Genomic DNA, 19,175 nt, shown 5'->3' with positions numbered 1-19,175 from the left:
GCAGAGTGTAAACAAAATACACACAAATAGGACGACTAACCATGATGCAGCGATCTTTTGTTTATTGTATACAGACACTGGTAGGCTAACAGATGCTAACTATGTTCCTACTACACTTCTTGGTAGTAGTAAATTAGTTATTTATTATTAATTATAATTATTGTAAACCATGTTTACACTTGCAGGTTTCCTTTAATGCAGGTGCACTGTGTTGGGACTTGCTGTGTTTTCTGTGCAGACTGGTTTACAGTAGAGCAGATGGTGGATCAGCAGTCAAAACTCAGCTAAGAGCATTTAAATCCCCCGCCTAATGGCGCACTGCCACCCGCCACCATTCTCTGGATTTAAACTGCTAAGTCTTTACCTGAGCAAAGGTCCAAGGTAGTTTTGGAAATGGCTTGCTTTTACTTTGTCAATTCACTTGATCAGGTTTATTTTTATAGCAGATAAAACCGGCACTGTGCTCCTAAGCAGCCAAGCGTGTCTGTGCCAGGTCCAGTAAACTGACTTGTTTTCAGAAGGCGGGAATCAAGCTGCAGGGCATCCAGTGGTGGAAGATGTATAGAGATTCTTTACTTTAGTAAAAGTACCAAATAGTTGTGAAATGATTCATAGGAGAGGAAAGAAGAAAAAACAAAGTTCTGACACACAAACCAGTTTTCAATTTTTGGACTTTTTCTCTAATCAACCCGGAAACTGAACTAAACTAAAGTAAACTAAAGTAAACTAAAGTAAACTAAATGCTAAACTAAGCTAAGATAAGATATGCTAAACTTAACTAAACAACAGATAAACTATCAGAGTCAGATTGTCTGTGCAGTTGCCTAATATCCTCCCCAACCTTCACATGGCCAGAGCATAAACAAATATAGTACCACACGACAACTTGTTTTGTATCATTTTTTTTGTCTTTTTCTTACATATATATGAGTTTCTACCTGTTAAATTGAGGTTGTCTGTAATGTGCGTCTTGTTTTTGTCCGCATGTGTGCCACTTCCTGCAGCCAAGCGTGTGAAAAAATACATTATAAATAAATGTGACATGACCACTTTAGCATATGAGGGGAAAAAAAAAGAGAAACAGCAGCAGCAGCTCAGGGAGCTCAGGGGTTCACATGGGTGCTGCTGTGGCTCCGCCTCAGGGTGATCCAGTTTAATTGACTTACCCCAGCAGGTGGAGGCTCATTTTCTCTGCTGCTCCTCTTCTGTTTGCCCTGGACTCCTCAGCTGCTCACACAGGTAGGAAACAATCAGAACTTAATTGACAACATGAAATATTTTGGGGAATAACTATTGGAGCCTTTGGTGTTCTTGGACCTTTGGTGCTTGTTGTACTTTTTCATTTAAACTGAGATTCTCTCTGAGGAAAAACACATTAGTTATGTGGACATCAAGTAGAGGCATGACAAGAAAAGAGAGTTTTGTTGTATAAAAAGTGCATTAGTTAACTTAAGTTTTGTGTAGCTTTTTTCTGGATGACATGTGGAACTGCTTGCACCATCACCTCTGATATCAATATTTATTAGTACAAATGCAATAAAGGCAGTTTGTTTTTACCTATTTGCATTGAGACATATGAAAAACAAAATAAATGAATTCTCTCCCATAATTACACATATTATTACAAATATAATTTATTTTAAATCACATTTCATCACAGTTTACCATGTATTTTGACCAACTAAAGAAGAGTTATATTTATCTTTTTTTTACAGAGCTGAAAATCTTACAGTGTGAGTAGATTTAATAAGTTAATTTCTGACAACTGCGCTGCTGTCCATTATGTAATATGTCTTACTTTACCATGTAATGTAATAGTACTGATGTTACTGTTGGTCAATGGGGATAACAAACCATGGTGCAGTCTGGATTTTATGGTGCGTTCTGGAAATTTTATACTGAGTTCAACTTTTTTGGATAGGTTTTGGTAAGCTCAGTTGGTAGGTAGTTGCCTCTCACTACCAACTGCGCAACCCTTTGATCCGACCTATGAAGTTGTAGATATTGGTCTTCTTGCTTAATAATGGAAGCCGTTCAAAATCATTAAAATTTGAATGTGCCATCAACATAACATTTTGCCATTTAAACTACAAACCCACAGCAAAAAGTGAGTGAGTTGATTCTGAGTGGGAAATCAGGCTGAAAGTGTTCATCCATACTTGGCTGTTGCATAGAAAGCAAGGTTGACTCTGGCTATTAAACATAAAATAGATTATCATAACATGAAGGCTGAACAGGCCTGGGGGATCCATATTTTTAAAGTGTCAACCATCTTCATATTACACAAGCCTTCAGTGCTGATTGTCAAAGTGCAAAAGCTTTCTTCACAATTTTGGTATTTTGCATTTGCCAAAATGTGTCAGGTAGCACCATTTAATTGCTTATACAAATTGAGTCTGTTGTAACCATATGGCCAACTAGTATGAAATGGTATCATGCTGATGTAAAATGTGATTGGCATCCATCTCGTCTCTTCATTAAATGCCACTGATGGAAGGGTAACCACACCTGTTGTCGTCTCCTCTCTCTCGTACTAATTAAAACCTGGCTCGCTGCTTGTTTAAAATAGCAGGTAAAGAATTCCCAAAACTGTCTTTAAATCTAAAGTCTATAAACAAGCACTTCAGCTTTGACCCGCGTTGAACCTTGTCCGTGACACCTCTTGCTGGTATTACTGTTGGCTGATTGGCTTAATGAGCTTAAGTGACTTCTGCTCTTTTCACAGCATTTGTCTCTGTGGGCAGAATTTCAGGCCAGGACCAGGATCTAGAAGGATACTGCAGCCATATTACAGGAATAGTCTTCTGTTTACCACTTTGACAAAGTAGAGGTGGCAACTCCCTAGGCTCCCTAGAAGAGCAGTAGGGCAACAGATTCACAGTTTGATATAACTCTAAAACATCACCACCACCTAAAGCAATGGGTAACACCAAGAGCGGTGCTGTGTCCAAGGAAATCCTGGAGGACCTGAAGCTCAACACCAAGTTCACAGAGAATGAGATTGTCCAGTGGTATGAAAACTTCAAGAGACAGTGTCCAACAGGGCGCATCTCAAAAGAAGAGTTTCAGTCCATCTACAGTAAATTCTTCCCAGACAGTGAAGCCAATACGTATGCTCAACATGTCTTCCGCTCCTTCGACGCAAATGATGATGGTACACTGGACTTCAAGGAGTACATCATCGCCCTCCACATGACGTCAACAGGGAAGACCAACAGGAAACTTGAGTGGGCCTTCTCGCTGTTTGATGTGGACAAGAACGGATACATCACCAAGTCAGAGGTCACAGAAATCTGCACGGTGAGTTTTGGAAAAAGGGCAATGATGCAGGACCATATAGAGATGTCTTAACATTTTCACAGGCACAATTTTTCCTTACAAAGAGCACAAAACATTTAATTTTGTCTTTCACCAGTCAGAATCTCACCACATTTTCATTTTCAAAAGACAGTGCTGCTTGCTTGGCAATGTATTGTCAAGTAAGTCTGCATTAGCAAGAGCAAAATGAAGCATTGACAACAGTATCAAATGCATAGAAGTTGGGAGTTGACTATTTTTCCTTTTATACCTTTGAAGCAAGATTAGTATGACGGCATAGTAACTACTAAAATCCAATCAATCAATCAATCAATCAATCAATCAATCAATCAATCAATCAATCAATCAATCAATCAATCAATCAATCAATCAATCAATCAATCAATCAATCAATATTTCTTTGTATAGCAATTTTCATACAGGCTAGTTCAGTTCAAAATAGATTCTGCATTAGCGGGAGCAAAATTAATATAGAAAAGAGTATCATCTGCATACACATTGATATCAGACTGGCTGACATTGGCAGTTATTGCTCATCAGTTGTTAAACTGATCTTAGGTTCCTCTGTATACTTTTGGAATTCGATGTATTACAAATATTTGGTAGAACAGACTGATAAATTGATTGATAGATGAAAGCATTGAGAAAAGAAGGACATACACTGATCAGCCACAACATTAAAACTGGAAGCTGGTTTTAATCTTGTGGCTGGTTGATGTATAGAGAATTAAGAAGAGAATGTAGTGGACTATATTTCAAACAGAAGGACACATGTAAATGTCCTCTAAGAACAATATGATAGCATACTAACTATTAAACTCTGATCAGCAAATGTAACCAATGTAAATCTGAATAAACCCATTTGAGTAAACTATGGCAGCTACTTGTTTTTGAGATTTAGCAGAAACCAAATGAAGTATAAACAACAGTATCATCTCCATGCAGGATAATTAGGAAATGCCACATACTGAATCCCTAGTGGCTTCAAGACAAAGGTCATCATTGACAGTTGGTGAAACTTACATTGAATTGATCAATTTTACCTCAAATGTCTGCATTTTTCATCTTGAACTATATTATAAACAATCATTCCTGCCTTATATGTCCATTGAGATTCCCAACACTAACATATAAGGTAGATGTTGGTCTAAAGGGTTGTGTCATATGCCATATGTAGGTGTGTATGTGTAGGCTATATGTGTATAGTGATCTGTATGTGTGTTTGTATGGAGGGCATGTGTTGTTAATGTTCTTTTACCATGTGATTTTTTTATTACAGTATAAAATGATATATATGACATTATATGCATGATCTTATCCTCTCAGGAGTCCAGAGCAGATTTCCCTACAATCCTGCTTTAGTCTCACTGCAGTGTCTGACTGTAGTATGTTTGAATCAGAAAATTTGTCATAGATTTGAAAGCCTGGACATTGTTTTTTTTAAATAATCTTTTCTTTAAGCCCTGCATGTGTTAGTGAAAAGTGAGTTTTGGTTTTCACAGCTCTGCCGATCCTCTCCAGTTTTCAATATGTGACGAGATTATTCAGTGTATATGTTGAAATGTGAAATGCTTCAGATACTGATCCAGTTTATTGGTCATATATGCTGTTTAACATTTCTGTGCCAGTATAGCACTCAATGACAAGAATTTTAAAATACCCTATTTCAGGGGTCCTTTGAAAAAAAAAATCCACTGCAGGCCTATTTCTAGCCAACACATTTCAATTTAACAGATTAGAGTTCATTTAATCACAGAACAAAGCCAGAGAGGCCAAAGAACTTGTCAGTTAATCCGTGGCACCAGCAATTTGTTGCTGTTTTTGTCAGTTGACACATGATCAGCTCATAGACGTGACAAAATGGATGAGATGAAAGGAGCATTCGGGAGTGATGACATGTGCAGCCATTAAAGTTTAGTCTGTAGTGGTAAAATTAATTTTAATATCAGCTATGATACCAGAGACTTGAGCAAATAATGAGGACATAAAAGTCAAATGTGGCATTAAGCAAAAGGAACAAATAAAATGTTGCACTTCTTTTATGGCCAACCAAAAATATAAAAACTAAATCATTTTCTCATTGACCAATGTATGTCTTCTATGTTTTTTCCCCTAACAGGCGATTTTCAAGCTGATTCCTAAGGATGAAGTTGCTAATCTGGCTGATGATGAAAACACAGCTGAGAAGAGGGCAGATAAACTCTGGAAGTTCTTTGACAAGGGTGAAAATGGTGAGAAATACTTTAAATGGAGACATGAACTGATAAATATGAGACCAACAATCTTGCGTTCTTGCTTCTGAGTTTTCTCTGACTAAACAGAAAATTGATTCTTCAATTTGTAATTTGTTCAGCCTTCACCCTAAGTCTTCAGAGGGTTTGCATGTCATATCTGTTAAACTCAAATACTCAGTGATGGAGTGTCTGCCTGATTTGACTGCATTGCTCAGTTCTACAGTTAGATTAGCCCAACTGATTGCAAAAGCCCCAGAACTTCTAAACACTTTATTATTATTGTTGCTGTATTTAATATGGATTGATCAAGATCTGCATCAAAGATCTTCTTTTATAACATTTTTTTATGTTATGGTCATTTCAGTCACATAAATGAAACATAATTTCTTTCTTTTCTCCATCCAGACCGAGTGGCAGAGGGGGAGTTCATTCAGGGAGTGTTGGACAATGACGAAGCTCTTCGTTTGATTCAGTATCAGCCTTTTAAGTAGCTGTTCCGTCAATGTACCTCTCTCTCCATTCACATCTCTTCCACTTTACCCTTGCTTCTGGTAATACAATGGGCACCTGACATCAACTTCACATCACAGAATGTGAACACTTAACAGGTGCGATAATATCTTCCTATTGCTCAAAATTCCTGCCAACATTTGCCCCAATGTGCTGACCTGTTTTCTATATCACCCAGAGCTTAAAATAAATGTTTCACATGAAATCCTGGTTTACCAGTGTCTGTCTACCATAAACCAGAAAGAATTATTCCCTCATAAATATGTGACCTAACTGACACTCTCCCACATGCAAACAGACTTTTTCTGCTAAAATTAGCTTCTTCACTTAAATCAAGATAGATAAATACAGACATACAGAATTCCTGAAAGTGTCCCTATTTAGTGTACATTTCAGACTAAAAGTAAATTGTAAAGGTGTGTTTTAGCAACTCAAACACATTTTAATAAGATAACATCTTATATGCATTGTTAAAGTATCATTACTGTGAAATACGTTTTCTCAACTGGGCAGCCAATTGTCTCTGTAGTTTCTCATTTTACACTGGGATGTTTTTTGAAACCTGACCAAGATGTAGCTCATGGTTCAACCGCAGTAAGTGCAGGGCATTTCCATTATTATTGTATAATTTTATGTCTTTTACCGTGTTCAATTCATCCATGTGACGCACTCCTACATGTTCGATGTTCTAGTTAATTGGTACATATTGGAAAATAGGTTTGTTCATGTGCAACAACATGTAAAACTAACTGGATTCTATTTACAATAAATTCAATAAATAAAAATCATGAAATTGTAATAACATATAAGGTTTCAGAAATCTTTTTCTTTCCTCTGTCTCTTTTTCAGTTTATTATGACTGTGGGGCTGTGTGATACAGCATCGTCTTAAATGAGCTATTTGTAGGTTTTTTTATTGCTACATAGCAAATATTAGCATTAACAGCTTTTAACTTACTCTTTCTTTACTTACCAGTTCCAATACAAGAGGTTACTAGGTCTACAGGGCAGACTGGACGCTACAGTGACTTGGTATTGGAAAGTGATAAGATGGGCTGAATGGCTAGTTGGTTAGCATGCTAACTTCAGTAGAAGAAAAAAAGTGATAAAAAGTTTGATGCTGAACTCACAATTGTTCTTCTATAATGGTAAGTAAACTGCTGTTAATGCTAATGTTGATTATGTAGCAATAGCAAAACTTACAAATAGCTCCTTTAAAAAAGTTAATTCCCCACTAACTACCTTAAAGACTCGATAAAGCATTCGAAAAGGATTCAGGAAAAGGATATTGATTCCCATCTAATGTAATGTTAATGTTGCTGTAGCAGTAACAAAACTTCTAGATCCAGGAAACACTTAAGCATTTTGGAATCAGCAGTGCTCCAAGATAGTCTATGTTATGCTGAAAATGACAGTGCTAACATGCTTGTCTTTTGCATAGCAGGTATAATGTTTATCATTTTCATCATCTAAGTTTAGCATGTTAGCATGATTGCATTTGCTCCTTAGCGCTAAACAGAAAGAAAAGATGAGGCTGATAGGATTGTCATCAGGTGTGCAGATATTTGGACATAAACCAAAAAATTAAACTAATTAAAAATGTGACCTTATGATGTTGTTAGCTGATTTAATGGCAATCATCCAATAGTTGTTCAGGCATTTTACTCAAAAACACTAATGCCAGCCTAATGGTGGCACTAGAAGACTAGTCAGTGGATCACCAGAGTCAGTAAGATTAATCCTCTGGGAACCATGACTGGAGAAAAAATTCATGCAATCTATCCTGTAGGAGTTTAGGTATTTCAGCCTGGAACAAAGTGGTGGAGTGACTGATGATCGAGATCTCGGTCACAACACCAGTGTGGCTAAAAAAAAGGTAATCTGCTGAGATACAGTATGTGAGAGATAAGCATTTTATAATGACTCTGTCCTCTTTAGCAAATACCCCCATTACTCAAGTGCAAATGAGGTGATGTACTGTCCACTCTCAACCCACTTTTTGTCTGAGACAAACCTGCTGTCACAGGTTCATCTCTAATTGTCTAAAAAAAAAAAAAAACAGAGAAATTACTTTTGGAAAACTCTTATCCACAGGATAATCCACATACTCTGCTGTGAATAGTTTTGATTAGGAACAATTTCCCCTGTTCCCATTGAGGTCTGTGGATTACCCAGAGTAACCAGGACACAAGGAGATGTCACTGGCGAATATGTAAGTGTATGTCAGATGAAACATTATTCACCTTTATTTTATTATGTAAGAACTCTTATGTGGATACGAGCTTCTGTTTAGCTTGACAATAAAGAGTAACTTTATTTATTTTTCAAATATATTCAGCTTTACGCTTCTAGGTTTAGGTTTCTAAAATTAAGAGCACAACCCTTCATTCCTCCCAAAGTCTCCAGATGTTCACAGCTGTCCTGTTTCACAATCACCGTGTTCTTAAGTTACACAAGACAAACGCATTTAATAGTTTCTATATAAAAGATTAATATTGTTTCATAATGAGAAGACCTACTTTACGTTCTTGCTCCACATTCTGGGAGACATCTGCTATCTTTTTTTAAAGCACACATGCTGCTTATTTCATTATGAAGTCAAATAAATTCCAAAGCATCTCTTACTATTTTACTCAGGAGGAAATTTATTTTGGATGGTTCCTTCCAAAATAAAATAACCACCTCTTTTAAAAAAACAATTCTGGGAATTACTCTTATTAGTTGTATGTACTATACTCATAGAAGTATAGAAATTAACCAAATAGAAGCTGGAAAAAGAAGCTAATTTTATGGCAAACTGAAACTGTAACATTGCACAAAACAAAAGGTGAAAAGTAGTTTGTTTCTACTGCTGCTGCTAAAATCATGATGACAGATACACACTGCTGTGTTTACAGTGAATAAATGAATGAATTAACCCATTCATCTTTCCTGACATTGGGTTGTTTTTGAGGATAAACAGAAACAAAGGAAAATAAATAATCTAGGTTTCAAGTGGTGTGAGAGGCTCATTTACATAAACTGTTGTATAATTCAACCTCGTAATTTACATTTCTAATTACTCTCCACATGCTGCTCAGTGACCCGACAACCCTGTTTATCTCTGCCTCACTGCCTATATTATGTCAGTCTCTCGCTCTCTCTCTCTCTCTCTTTTGCTCTTTCAGTCTTATTCCCCTGACTGCGGAGATTATTGACATAATCTTCTGTCCAGTATTTGAAGGCATCTGTCTCAACATTCAAATCTCTCTGTTGCTGTAATCTTTGATTCTTGCTTTCTCCTTTTTTCAGCACATAAACTCCAGGTATAGCAGAAAAACACACAAATAGATGTATACAAAGGTCTTATGCTAGCCAGCTAAATAGGCTGAAGGTAATATGTTTTAATGTGTTTTTGTATTTGTCTGTGGTTCAGACAAATACTTGTAAAGCTGTAATATTAATAGTTGCAAACATATCAGCCTGGTCTAACTGTAAGTGCAGTTTCCTGACATGCAAATATTCACTTTATGCATGAGAAATTTGAGAAACACATTTACCAACACATATAGGAGTAGGTGGAGAAGACATTATAAGAAACAAAAAGGAGTCTGACATGATAACTTTCATGGAAAATATAAATGCTGTGGTTTAATTCAGTTAGTTAATTCATAATGAAACCCATTATGAAGTTTGATAACTGTGGGTAAAAAAACGGCTACCCATAAAATAAGTAATAAGTGTCTTCAAATTACAAACAAGACCTTCATATTATGGACTGATATAATAATTTTCTTATTTTAGAAAATGTTTACCTTTTGAAATACACTATATTGCCAAAAGTATTGGCTCACCTGCCTTGACTCGCATATGAACTTAAGTGACATCCCATTCTTAATCCATAGGGTTTAATATGACGTCGGTCCACTCTTTGCAGCTATAACAGCTTTAACTCTTCTGGGAAGGCTTTCCACAAGGTTTAGGAGTGTGTTTATGAGAATTTTTGACCATTCTTCCAGAAGCGCATTTGTGAGGTTACACATTGATGTGGGACGAGAAGGTCTGGCTCTCAGTCTCCGCTCTAATTCATCCCAAAGGTATTCTATCGGGTTGAGGTCAGGACTCTGTGCAGGCCAGTCAAGTTCATCCACACCAAACTCCCTCATCTATGTCTTTATGGACCTTGCTTTGTGCACAGGTACACAGTCATATTGGAACAGGAAGGGGCCATCCCCAAACTGTTCCCACAAAGTTGGGAGCATGGAATTGTCCAAAATCAGATGAGCTAATCTGAAGGCCACATGAAGTTTGGAGGTCTGTAGCGATTGACTCTGCAGAAAGTTTGCGACCTCTGCGCACTATGCACAGTTGACTGTGGATTATTTAGGAGCAAGGAAATTTAACGACTGTAATTGTTGCACAGGTGGCATCCTATCACAGTACCACGCTGGAATTCTCTGAGCTCCTGAGAGCGAACCATTCTTTCACAAATGTTTGTAGAAACAGTCTGCATGCCTTGGTGCTTGATTTTATACACCTGTGGCCATGGAAGTGATTACAACACCTGATTTCAATTATTTGGATGGGTGAGTGTATACTTTTGGCAATATAGTGTATGTTCTCATTTTTAAAAAATGTCAAAATAATTTGAAAATATTGGAATACTGTGACGGGACATATTTATAATGCTTTTGTGATTCTGCTGAGCGAGCCTGAGGAAGCTGCTTCTCCAGATTTTAAAAAAATCATAACCTCATTATTAATTTTCATTTCCACCCACCCAAAGGTACCACATTTTTTATTTAACAGATGAAACCCTGAAGTATATCAACATACTGCATCTGAGTCCAAGATTAAACTACTCACTGGTTAGTTTTCTTTATTGGTCCAGACTCAGCTAAACCAGTGAACTCTACCGTCAAACTGTCAAACTACTGTGCATTGATAAAACATGCAGTTTGTGGTTTGTTTTTATTTATCACCATACGAAAGGGGATTTCCATCCATTTATGCAAACACTGAATAAAAAACAAAAATGTGAACAATATCATATTCCAGTCCACAATTACAAGTACCAAATGTTTCTCTTGTAAAACTTTAATCTCATCATCCCTGAAGTTGTCATTTCAAGGCTGTGTTTACACAAAGAAAGAAAACTAAGATTGTTTTTTAATTTGCTGATTGATATTGTTAAACCTATTGTTAGCAAATTTGTTGTAGCCAGCCTAAGACATGATAAAAAAAAGTCCTCAAAAAGTACTGATACAAGTATTAACAGGATTTCAACAGAATATAAAATCAGAGTAGACAGCCTTCTACCTCACATTATCGCCTTTTGGCCCTTTTAAAAGATTTAAAAATCTTTTACAATTAAAAGTACATTGTCATTAAAAAAAGAAGCAAAGAGAAAAACATGGAATTGAGTTTAAAAACATTGACAACTTTACCAGAAAAGTTGTTAGCACAGCTGAGTCACTAGTAGTACCAAACCCAATGAGAATCAACACACACCTCTGCAGATTTTTGCTTCTTTTAGGCAGTTGTTTTAGTTCTTCTGTTGCACATTGACTCTAGAGTCTCACTGTTGTCACAAACTCTCCTTATATCACTGTTTCAATCAAACAAGCTGAAATAAACCGAGACAAATCTACGCTACCTGCCGCTGTATGAAGATTTCTCTGCTGGTGGAGACCAAACCAGAGTTAAACTGAGAGTGATCAATGGGCTTAAATTCAACAGGTGGCCAGAAACACATCAATGGGACAATAATGTTCTCAATTCTCTGCTAGCTTGTTTGCCAGAGCAGCTTGTTAATCCAACAGTGTATGAGAGCTGTGAGTCTGAGTTTGTTTTAGAGTCTCTATGCCCTCTAGTGGTCGTGAACAGTCTAGAAACAATCTCAAAATGCACTGCGTTACAATTGAAACCCATTTAAAACAGCACATATATAAAGGTAGGTGTGGTACGTGTTCAAGTCTTGTAGTCTTGAAGTATAGTTTCAGTCAAATATTATGTGTAGATCCAGTCTGGATGAGATCTTCATCAAAGTTTTCTGCTCCCCAAAATCTTAGCAGAGGGAGTCCTCTCTCTCATCCTGCAGAGCGTAATCTATCTCGTCCATCTCCCGTTCACAGTCTTCACATCCTTCAGCGCCGCATCCCTCCACCACCACCATACCATGAGGGTCCACCAGCCTTCCCACACCCACCCCAACTACTCCTACTCCTCCCAATGCTCCCACTGTTCCCACTCCCATTCCAACCCCACCCATGGCTCCCATTCCTCCCACTCCAACTCCTCCCATTCCCATCCCTCCAACTCCAATCCCTCCTCCACTGACGAGCAGCGCTCCCCCAGCTCCACATGCCAGAGGTCCGACAGCTGGTCCCACTCCTCTGGGCCACAGTGGGTCCATGAGCGCCCCCTCCTGGCCAAGCTGAATCAGCTGGCTGACGGAGTAAACCCCTCCACCACCAGCTCGAACGACCTCCTCATAGGAAGGGGCGCGGGCGACAGCTCGGGCCTCCTCCAGCCTCACCCGAGCCCGGTGCTTCATCTCAATGATGGTCTTTGTGTAGGAGTTCAATGTGGCCACAGCGGCTGCCATGCAGCAACTGAATGACAGCCACGCCATGCTGGGGAGTAAAGGGAGGAAAGTTTTTGACAACAGGCTAACGCAACTTGTTTTTCTAAGAGTACATCACACCAGAGATTGACAAAGTTTTGTATGCATTTCCTCACCAAAGATTTTGGTGCTAGAGGATAGAACAAACAGTTAGTTGGTTGGCAAGCTAATGGCTAATACACTATCCAGCTGAGAACATGCTAACTACATCTGGCCTACCAGTTTATTCAGCAGATGTATTAGTAGCACTGTCTCCTGTCCCAACTGCAAACTGTTTCTCTTTTGTGAAGCAGTTCAGTAGAAGAGTTCAATGAAACTGGATGGTGCAACACAACTAATAAGGTATGTTTTGGAAACTTCGGCTCTCTGTACTGTCGGCGATTAGCACTGTCAACAACACTTGCTTATAGTATTGAGCTAAACCACCTGGTTCTTCTACAACTTGGGTCGGCATGAAACTCTCCTACTTAAATCACGAGTATAAAAGATGAACAACTGCACCAGAAAATATCTGGTTCTTTGATAAAAAGTCAAAGGTACAAGTTAACTACTGCTCCCAAGGTGCATTTCAGTAAGATAGTCAGTTGAGGTTTAAATTTTGTCTCAGTTTTGATGCAGTTAAACAGCTACGGTGGAACATTTTGTTTACAGTTGCACAAACAAAGTGTTTTGAATTTGCTGCTGTTCCAGTTGCATGCCTCTAATTGGCCTCTCTCTTTTCCATAGCAACAGAGGCTGAGGATCATGGGTATTGCAGTATTTAGACCTGTCAGCCTTCCGAAAAGATGGACAAACCATTCAAAATGCAGGTGTGACCAAACTTCAATCAGATTTTCCTTACTATATTTAATTATTTTGTGTTGAAGTGAAACAAACTTACGCAAAGGACCATGAGTAGTCCCAGGTCTGTGGCCTCCAGTCTTTGGGTCCGATGCTGACAGTCATCTGAAACACTGTGGTGTACATCATGTGTGCTACCATCCCCATCATACCTGATCCAGGAAGAAAACACAGAGAAAATTTAAAATCAGTTCACAAAATTCAAACTGCTTTTTTCATACATTTGGGGCTGCCAATGTAAATAGCTGTTCAGTAGAAATTTAACGATTGCTAAAGACAAGATCAAACAATTTAAAGAGCGATTTAAAAAAAATAAAAACACAGCAGAGAGTGTCCCCTGTCCTCACCTGAGAGGACGGTGCACATGGCGGCAAAGGCATTGATCTTGAGGGCGTTCATCTCCCTCTTGGCACATAGGCAAATCACTTCCACGCACATCAGCAGGAAGCCCATGGCCAGAAGACCGATGTACATGAACTCACTGATGACAGAGAGCCAGAGGACGCCTGGAAGCAGCAGCAGAAAAGTGAAAGAATTAGAAAAAGAAATGTAAAGGTGTGTCAGTTTGTTTTTTATGTTATCTGCTTTGAACTTGCAGTAACCTTGAGTTTCTCCTGGCGTCAGCTCAATGAAGCTTCGACATTTTTCTTCCTGATCTTCTCCTGAAAGAACAAACACGACAGATTTTAATCACTGACAGATAAACATGGTTCATCAGCTCATCTGAGTCACGTAAATCAGAGCAGAGATGCTTCATTTTTGTCTTTAAGTCTTGCTGAATCTATAATATCTGAGTGGTGCTGAATGTCAACCATCATTTAGTGGATTACAGTCTGTCCTTACAGCCTCTGTCATAACAACGGCCAGTGTTTTGTTACAACTGCAATATGTTGGTTTTTTGGGGGGAGGATGACAGTAATAATCCACTGCAAATGCTGAGTACTTACAGTTTGTGCGTACTCTACACTTTGTCGTTATAAAGCCTGAAAACATAATAGAAAGAGCTGCTTTAAGCTCAGTAGATCACCTTCCTATAGGAGCAAGAATTTGAGGTCAAAATCCAGAAATCTGCTTTGAGCTGTTGACGATTGACCAATCACAGTGTCTTCGCTGATTACTTTTTGTTTGCAGGATACCTCAGTGCATCTGCATTTGCCATTTAGGATGATGTTTTACTGGTTTCTGGGAGTATCTAAAGGAGCTCTTTGACTGTTTTGCTATTGCTAGATAGCTAACATTAGCATTAACAGCTGTTTACTCACCAGTCTTGAAAAAAGTTGTGAGTTCAGGATCAAACTTTACTCCTTTTCTACTCAACAGCTGTCTCCAGAGGTGGAAAGAAACACCATTGTTAACGCTCGTTTTGCTTAGCATGCTAACATCAAGCTAGCTCCAGCTCAGTAGCCAGTAGCTGCTCAGAGGACATACTATAACTTCTTGTTTTATAAAAACAAACATGCCTGAAGGTCTTGGTGAGACTGAACAGCTGATAATGCTAACGCTAGCTATGTAGCAATGGCAAAAGTTACATACAGCACCTTTAACAAACTTTTATGGGCAGTACCAAGACAACAGAAAAATATACAAGCAGGTGTATTATTTTTTTGTAGCTGTAACTTTGTTTTTACTCTGAACCAGTGGTAGACGTTTTACTGGCTACAATAATCCAGGCTTCAAGAAATTATACTCCTTAGTGAGGGATTAAGGAGAAGGCTTAACTGTAAATCATCCATGTTGACTAAAACACATTCATGTTGACTAAAACACAGTATTACTTGGAAAGGAAAAGGCTACAAACCGTTCATACTGGTTTAACATTCAGATGCCGAGGTTTTGGACTGATGCATGTAAACATCATATCTATACCAAAAGTCAAAGGTTCGTGGACAGCACTGTCAACGACCTTTTGTGTCTCTTTGGTCTGGACGAGGTCCATGTCCTTTAGTCCTAATAATAATATTATTCTTTAAGATACTCTGATATTTTTTAGACAATAATGTACCAACTATGTGGCAACAGTTTGGGGAAGCTTCAATATTACATCCCTTCCATGCACAAAGTCAGCTCCATAAAGAAATGTACCTTTTTGTAGGGTCTCTACAGAATCTAACACATTTGGATGAACTGGAACACTGACCCAACGCCAGTGTCCTAACTTACTCACAAATGTAATTGCTTTTAAGATTTATTAATTGCCAATTAATTAATCATTTCATGTTTTTATATACAAATTTTGACACACTTGTGAGTTGACTGTACAACACTAAGATAGAGCTGTTGCCTAATGACAGATGCTGCAAATTGGAAAAGAAATACTGGAACGTAAGGAAACCAACCTTCGTTGTGCTTCTCACAGGAAAGCCAGAAGCCGGTGTGGAAGTAACGCAGCATGTACTTGTCCTCGCCCGTCTCCCAGATGTAGTGGACAGCGTTGGCCAGCTGCTTCCTCTTGATCCTGGCCAGCTCCTCTTTCTGCTGTGGAGACAGTGTCACATTGGAGGCCGGGTTCCTGGGGTCTGGGGTGGGGGCCTCTGAATGCAGAAAGGTGGGACAAAGAGAGAGAAGGGGATAAATCCAGATTAAAGAGAGTAGAGGTGCAGAAAAAGGACATTTATTGATCAAATATATTCCTCATTGCAGCGTGGGGTCGTCTTTATGGAAAAATGTGCCGAGAAGCTCAGACATAAATCCCACAGTGGGTCTCCTGTGCGTCACAGCCTGTAACACAATCCAGGCCTGAAAAACGGTTCTTTGGGTAATTTGTGGTTTGTCTGTGTCGTGAAAATTGAATACTACATGGAAATAAATGGGCTTAGTGCAGAAAGATAACACAGCGGGTTAAAGTCCAGATAACGTGCAGCTGCTGATACAAAGTTCTGAGATTAGCAACAAAGCCGGGATTATGTGAATCTCTGCCCGTCAAGCCAAGTGTGAAATGCTTCAATAATGGGTGCAAGAAATAGTTATGTTTGTACTGTAAATTACATGTTTATAATGCGTGTTATTTGTATAAAGGACAATGGCAGCACATAGATGCATTTTTCATGTTTGACTTGAACCTTTAGCTTTTATTTACACTTTTCATAAATATGACACAAAAAGATAAAATCAAGATTCCACTTTTCTTGGTTAAACAGAAAAATAATAACATGTCAGGAGGTGGTATTGATTAGATTACAGTTTATATGCCGATTAAAAGCGGACTGAGAGTTTATCAGACACGATCCAATAAGTCAGCAAGTAGATTATAGATATGATGTTTGTCTGAAGTAATTTTACATGATTCTGCTTCATGCTGCCACTGGTGTGTGAATGATGTAAACCTGCTGTTTTATGAAATTCAAACCAACATATGGTCGCTATCATTCATGCACCATCTTTGTTCACTTTTAAAAAACATATCAGACAAACATTCGCAACTTCCCAGTTACAACGTTGACAGACATTTGAAATGAGAAGTAATTGTGATATATAGCGTGTATGTGTGTGTAAATATATTCTTATTCTCTTCTTTTCTGTTGTTGGAACACAGTTGTTTACATGCACCAGTCTCTTAGATAATCATTGATTTGTTGATTAAAAACATGTATTGAGGTTAAACTTTCTACATTTTCTACATTTGATTGAAATGAGACATTAAGTTTTAAGTTACATGTATCTGTTGTTTAAACATCATTTCACTGACGTTTTTAATACGATTAATTCGTAGGCTAATTGTCATTGAAACACTGTTCAAACAAAAAGTTATGTTTAACATCTTGAAAGATTTCACTTTTTCACCAGGACAACTGGACGTCTTTAGACTTGGAAAATGACCAAATCAATGCTTCTTTGTTTGTTCAGTGGTTTGTTGGTTTATTATGTGTGATTTCATTATGGTGGGATCTGTAAGTGTGTGAATGTACCACAAGGGGGAGCCACCTTGAGAATAACACCTTGGTTGACAGTGTTTCCCGCCCTCACCTGTGGTGTACGGTTGGCTGTTGTTCTGCCCGCAGTTCTTCATCTTGACCGGCGACAGGCAGAGCGGCTTCACCACCTTGTGCGTCCCCTCGCACCAGTAGGAGGTGCAGAAGGCCGAGACGGACAGGGTGAGGGCCAGAGAGGTGAGGGACAGGGACAGCAGGGAGCGGTTACGTCTGGACATATTCTCCAGCATGGCTGCCTCTCGGCTCAGAGACACTCAGAGACAGAGAGGAAAATGAACTTCGGCTCTGAGGCTGATCCTGGTTCAAACACGGCTGCGAAGAGCCTGCTGACCAATCAGGACGAGGATCAGATGAGAGAGAGGGTTTCCGTGACACCGCGACAAGAAGTCCAGCGAGTTTATGTTGTTGGGTGTGAAAGGTTGTTGTGGTGATTGGGACTGATTCATGGAGAATGGTATAGGGAGGAGAAAAGAGAGAGAAAGCGAGGAAAGGGGATTAGGGATGTTTGAGAAGTAGAACGAAGGTCAAAGGGGAAGATAAAAAAAAGAGGTTGAGTGGAGAGATTGAGGAAGGGTGGGGTTTAAGGAAGACAAACAGTCGATGAGTGGAGGTCAGAGGACAGTGGAGTGGAGGAAGATGAAGTGCTGGGATTAAATCACGTCTGCCGAGTAAAAAAGAAGGAGAGACAGATGTGTGGGAGGAACTCCAGCTCTCCTCCAAAAGAAAATCAGCATCACGAGGAAAAGTAGTTCATCAGATTTAAACCCAGGATCTTCCTTTCTTCCCGATGTTATGGCACGAGCCAGGCGAGACGTTTGACTCCACACATTTCCTCTCTACCCCGTCCTACTGCTGCCATCACAACTCTCTCTCGCCCCGTGTCCTGTTTCTGTTTGTTTCCTCCCCCGGATAAAGATAAATGTTTAAGTCTTATCCTGCGGATTTTGCGACTAATCAGTCCCACTCTCAGGGCACATCTCGTTCTTCAACCTGTTCCTCCACCTCTCCGGGAGGGATTGAGTTTGCGAAGGAGGATTGATTAGTCCAGAGTCTCAGGCCTACCTCTGGTCATGTCTGGTAATCTGTGTTAATCTTGCAGAGTTAGGTGGATGAGATTAATGCCCACTGGCTCTCGCGCTGTCTTTGTCTGGAGGACCACCTAAGAGGAAAGATGGGAGAAACATCTGGATTAGGAGTCATTAGGAACGATGGAGTCACGTTAACAATTGAAGTCTTTGTACAAGTAGTTTTTGCTGCGCGTCATTCCAGCCAGGTGCCATTGTTTCATCATTAATGTATTTCTTATGCTCTCATTACAACTTAACATGGCCTCATTCTATATAAGGACGAGACAAATAAACTTGACTTGTTGCTGTAGCGATCAGTGTCACTACCACTGAATTGTTTCTTTATATAAAGAATGGAGACATACTGAGGCACATCTGTGTTATAAGGTTAAAACATCGACCATAAACTGCACTGTTCCTGGATTGAGTCCAGCTGGGGAGCTTTGTTGTATCATCTCACCGTCACTGTCTAATATGGCCCCAATTTAAAATAAAACAACAACAGATTCTTCTCTTTGGATTTAGTTATTGAAGTGAAGAGTGAATAGGTCAGTGCATGGGAAGTATTTATACTTTAAGATCCAGGAAACCAGGAATTTCCAGTTAAAATGCCACTTTGTCCTCTCACCTTGATCCTTATTCCTTTCCTCTAAACCGAGCAAACAAACGTAAGA

At 39.0% G+C, this 19,175-nt stretch overlaps 2 protein-coding genes across 2 annotated transcripts; one reads left to right on the top strand and one right to left on the bottom strand.

Moving 5' to 3' along the window:
* The first annotated feature begins 1,176 nt into the window (after positions 1-1,176).
* Positions 1,177-6,865, top strand: LOC130183842 (recoverin-like). The gene is made up of 4 exons (XM_056399568.1): positions 1,177-1,239; positions 2,726-3,300; positions 5,438-5,549; positions 5,958-6,865. The coding sequence occupies exons 2-4, from the start codon at positions 2,920-2,922 to the stop codon at positions 6,041-6,043; spliced, it is 579 nt and encodes a 192-aa protein (XP_056255543.1). The 5' UTR covers positions 1,177-1,239; positions 2,726-2,919; the 3' UTR covers positions 6,044-6,865.
* A 4,127-nt stretch (positions 6,866-10,992) lies between these two features.
* LOC130183859 (germ cell-specific gene 1-like protein) lies at positions 10,993-19,175 on the bottom strand. The gene is made up of 6 exons (XM_056399583.1): positions 17,469-19,175; positions 15,842-16,036; positions 14,108-14,167; positions 13,853-14,011; positions 13,546-13,657; positions 10,993-12,675 (listed from the first exon to the last, which is right to left on the bottom strand). Exons 1-6 carry the CDS (start codon positions 17,662-17,664, stop codon positions 12,108-12,110), a joined length of 1,290 nt encoding a protein of 429 aa, XP_056255558.1. The 5' UTR covers positions 17,665-19,175; the 3' UTR covers positions 10,993-12,107.

Source organism: Seriola aureovittata, chromosome 16, assembly GCF_021018895.1.
Source record: "Seriola aureovittata isolate HTS-2021-v1 ecotype China chromosome 16, ASM2101889v1, whole genome shotgun sequence".
Taxonomy (NCBI): Eukaryota; Metazoa; Chordata; class Actinopteri; order Carangiformes; family Carangidae; genus Seriola; species Seriola aureovittata.
This window is presented reverse-complemented; position numbering and strand designations above follow the sequence as displayed.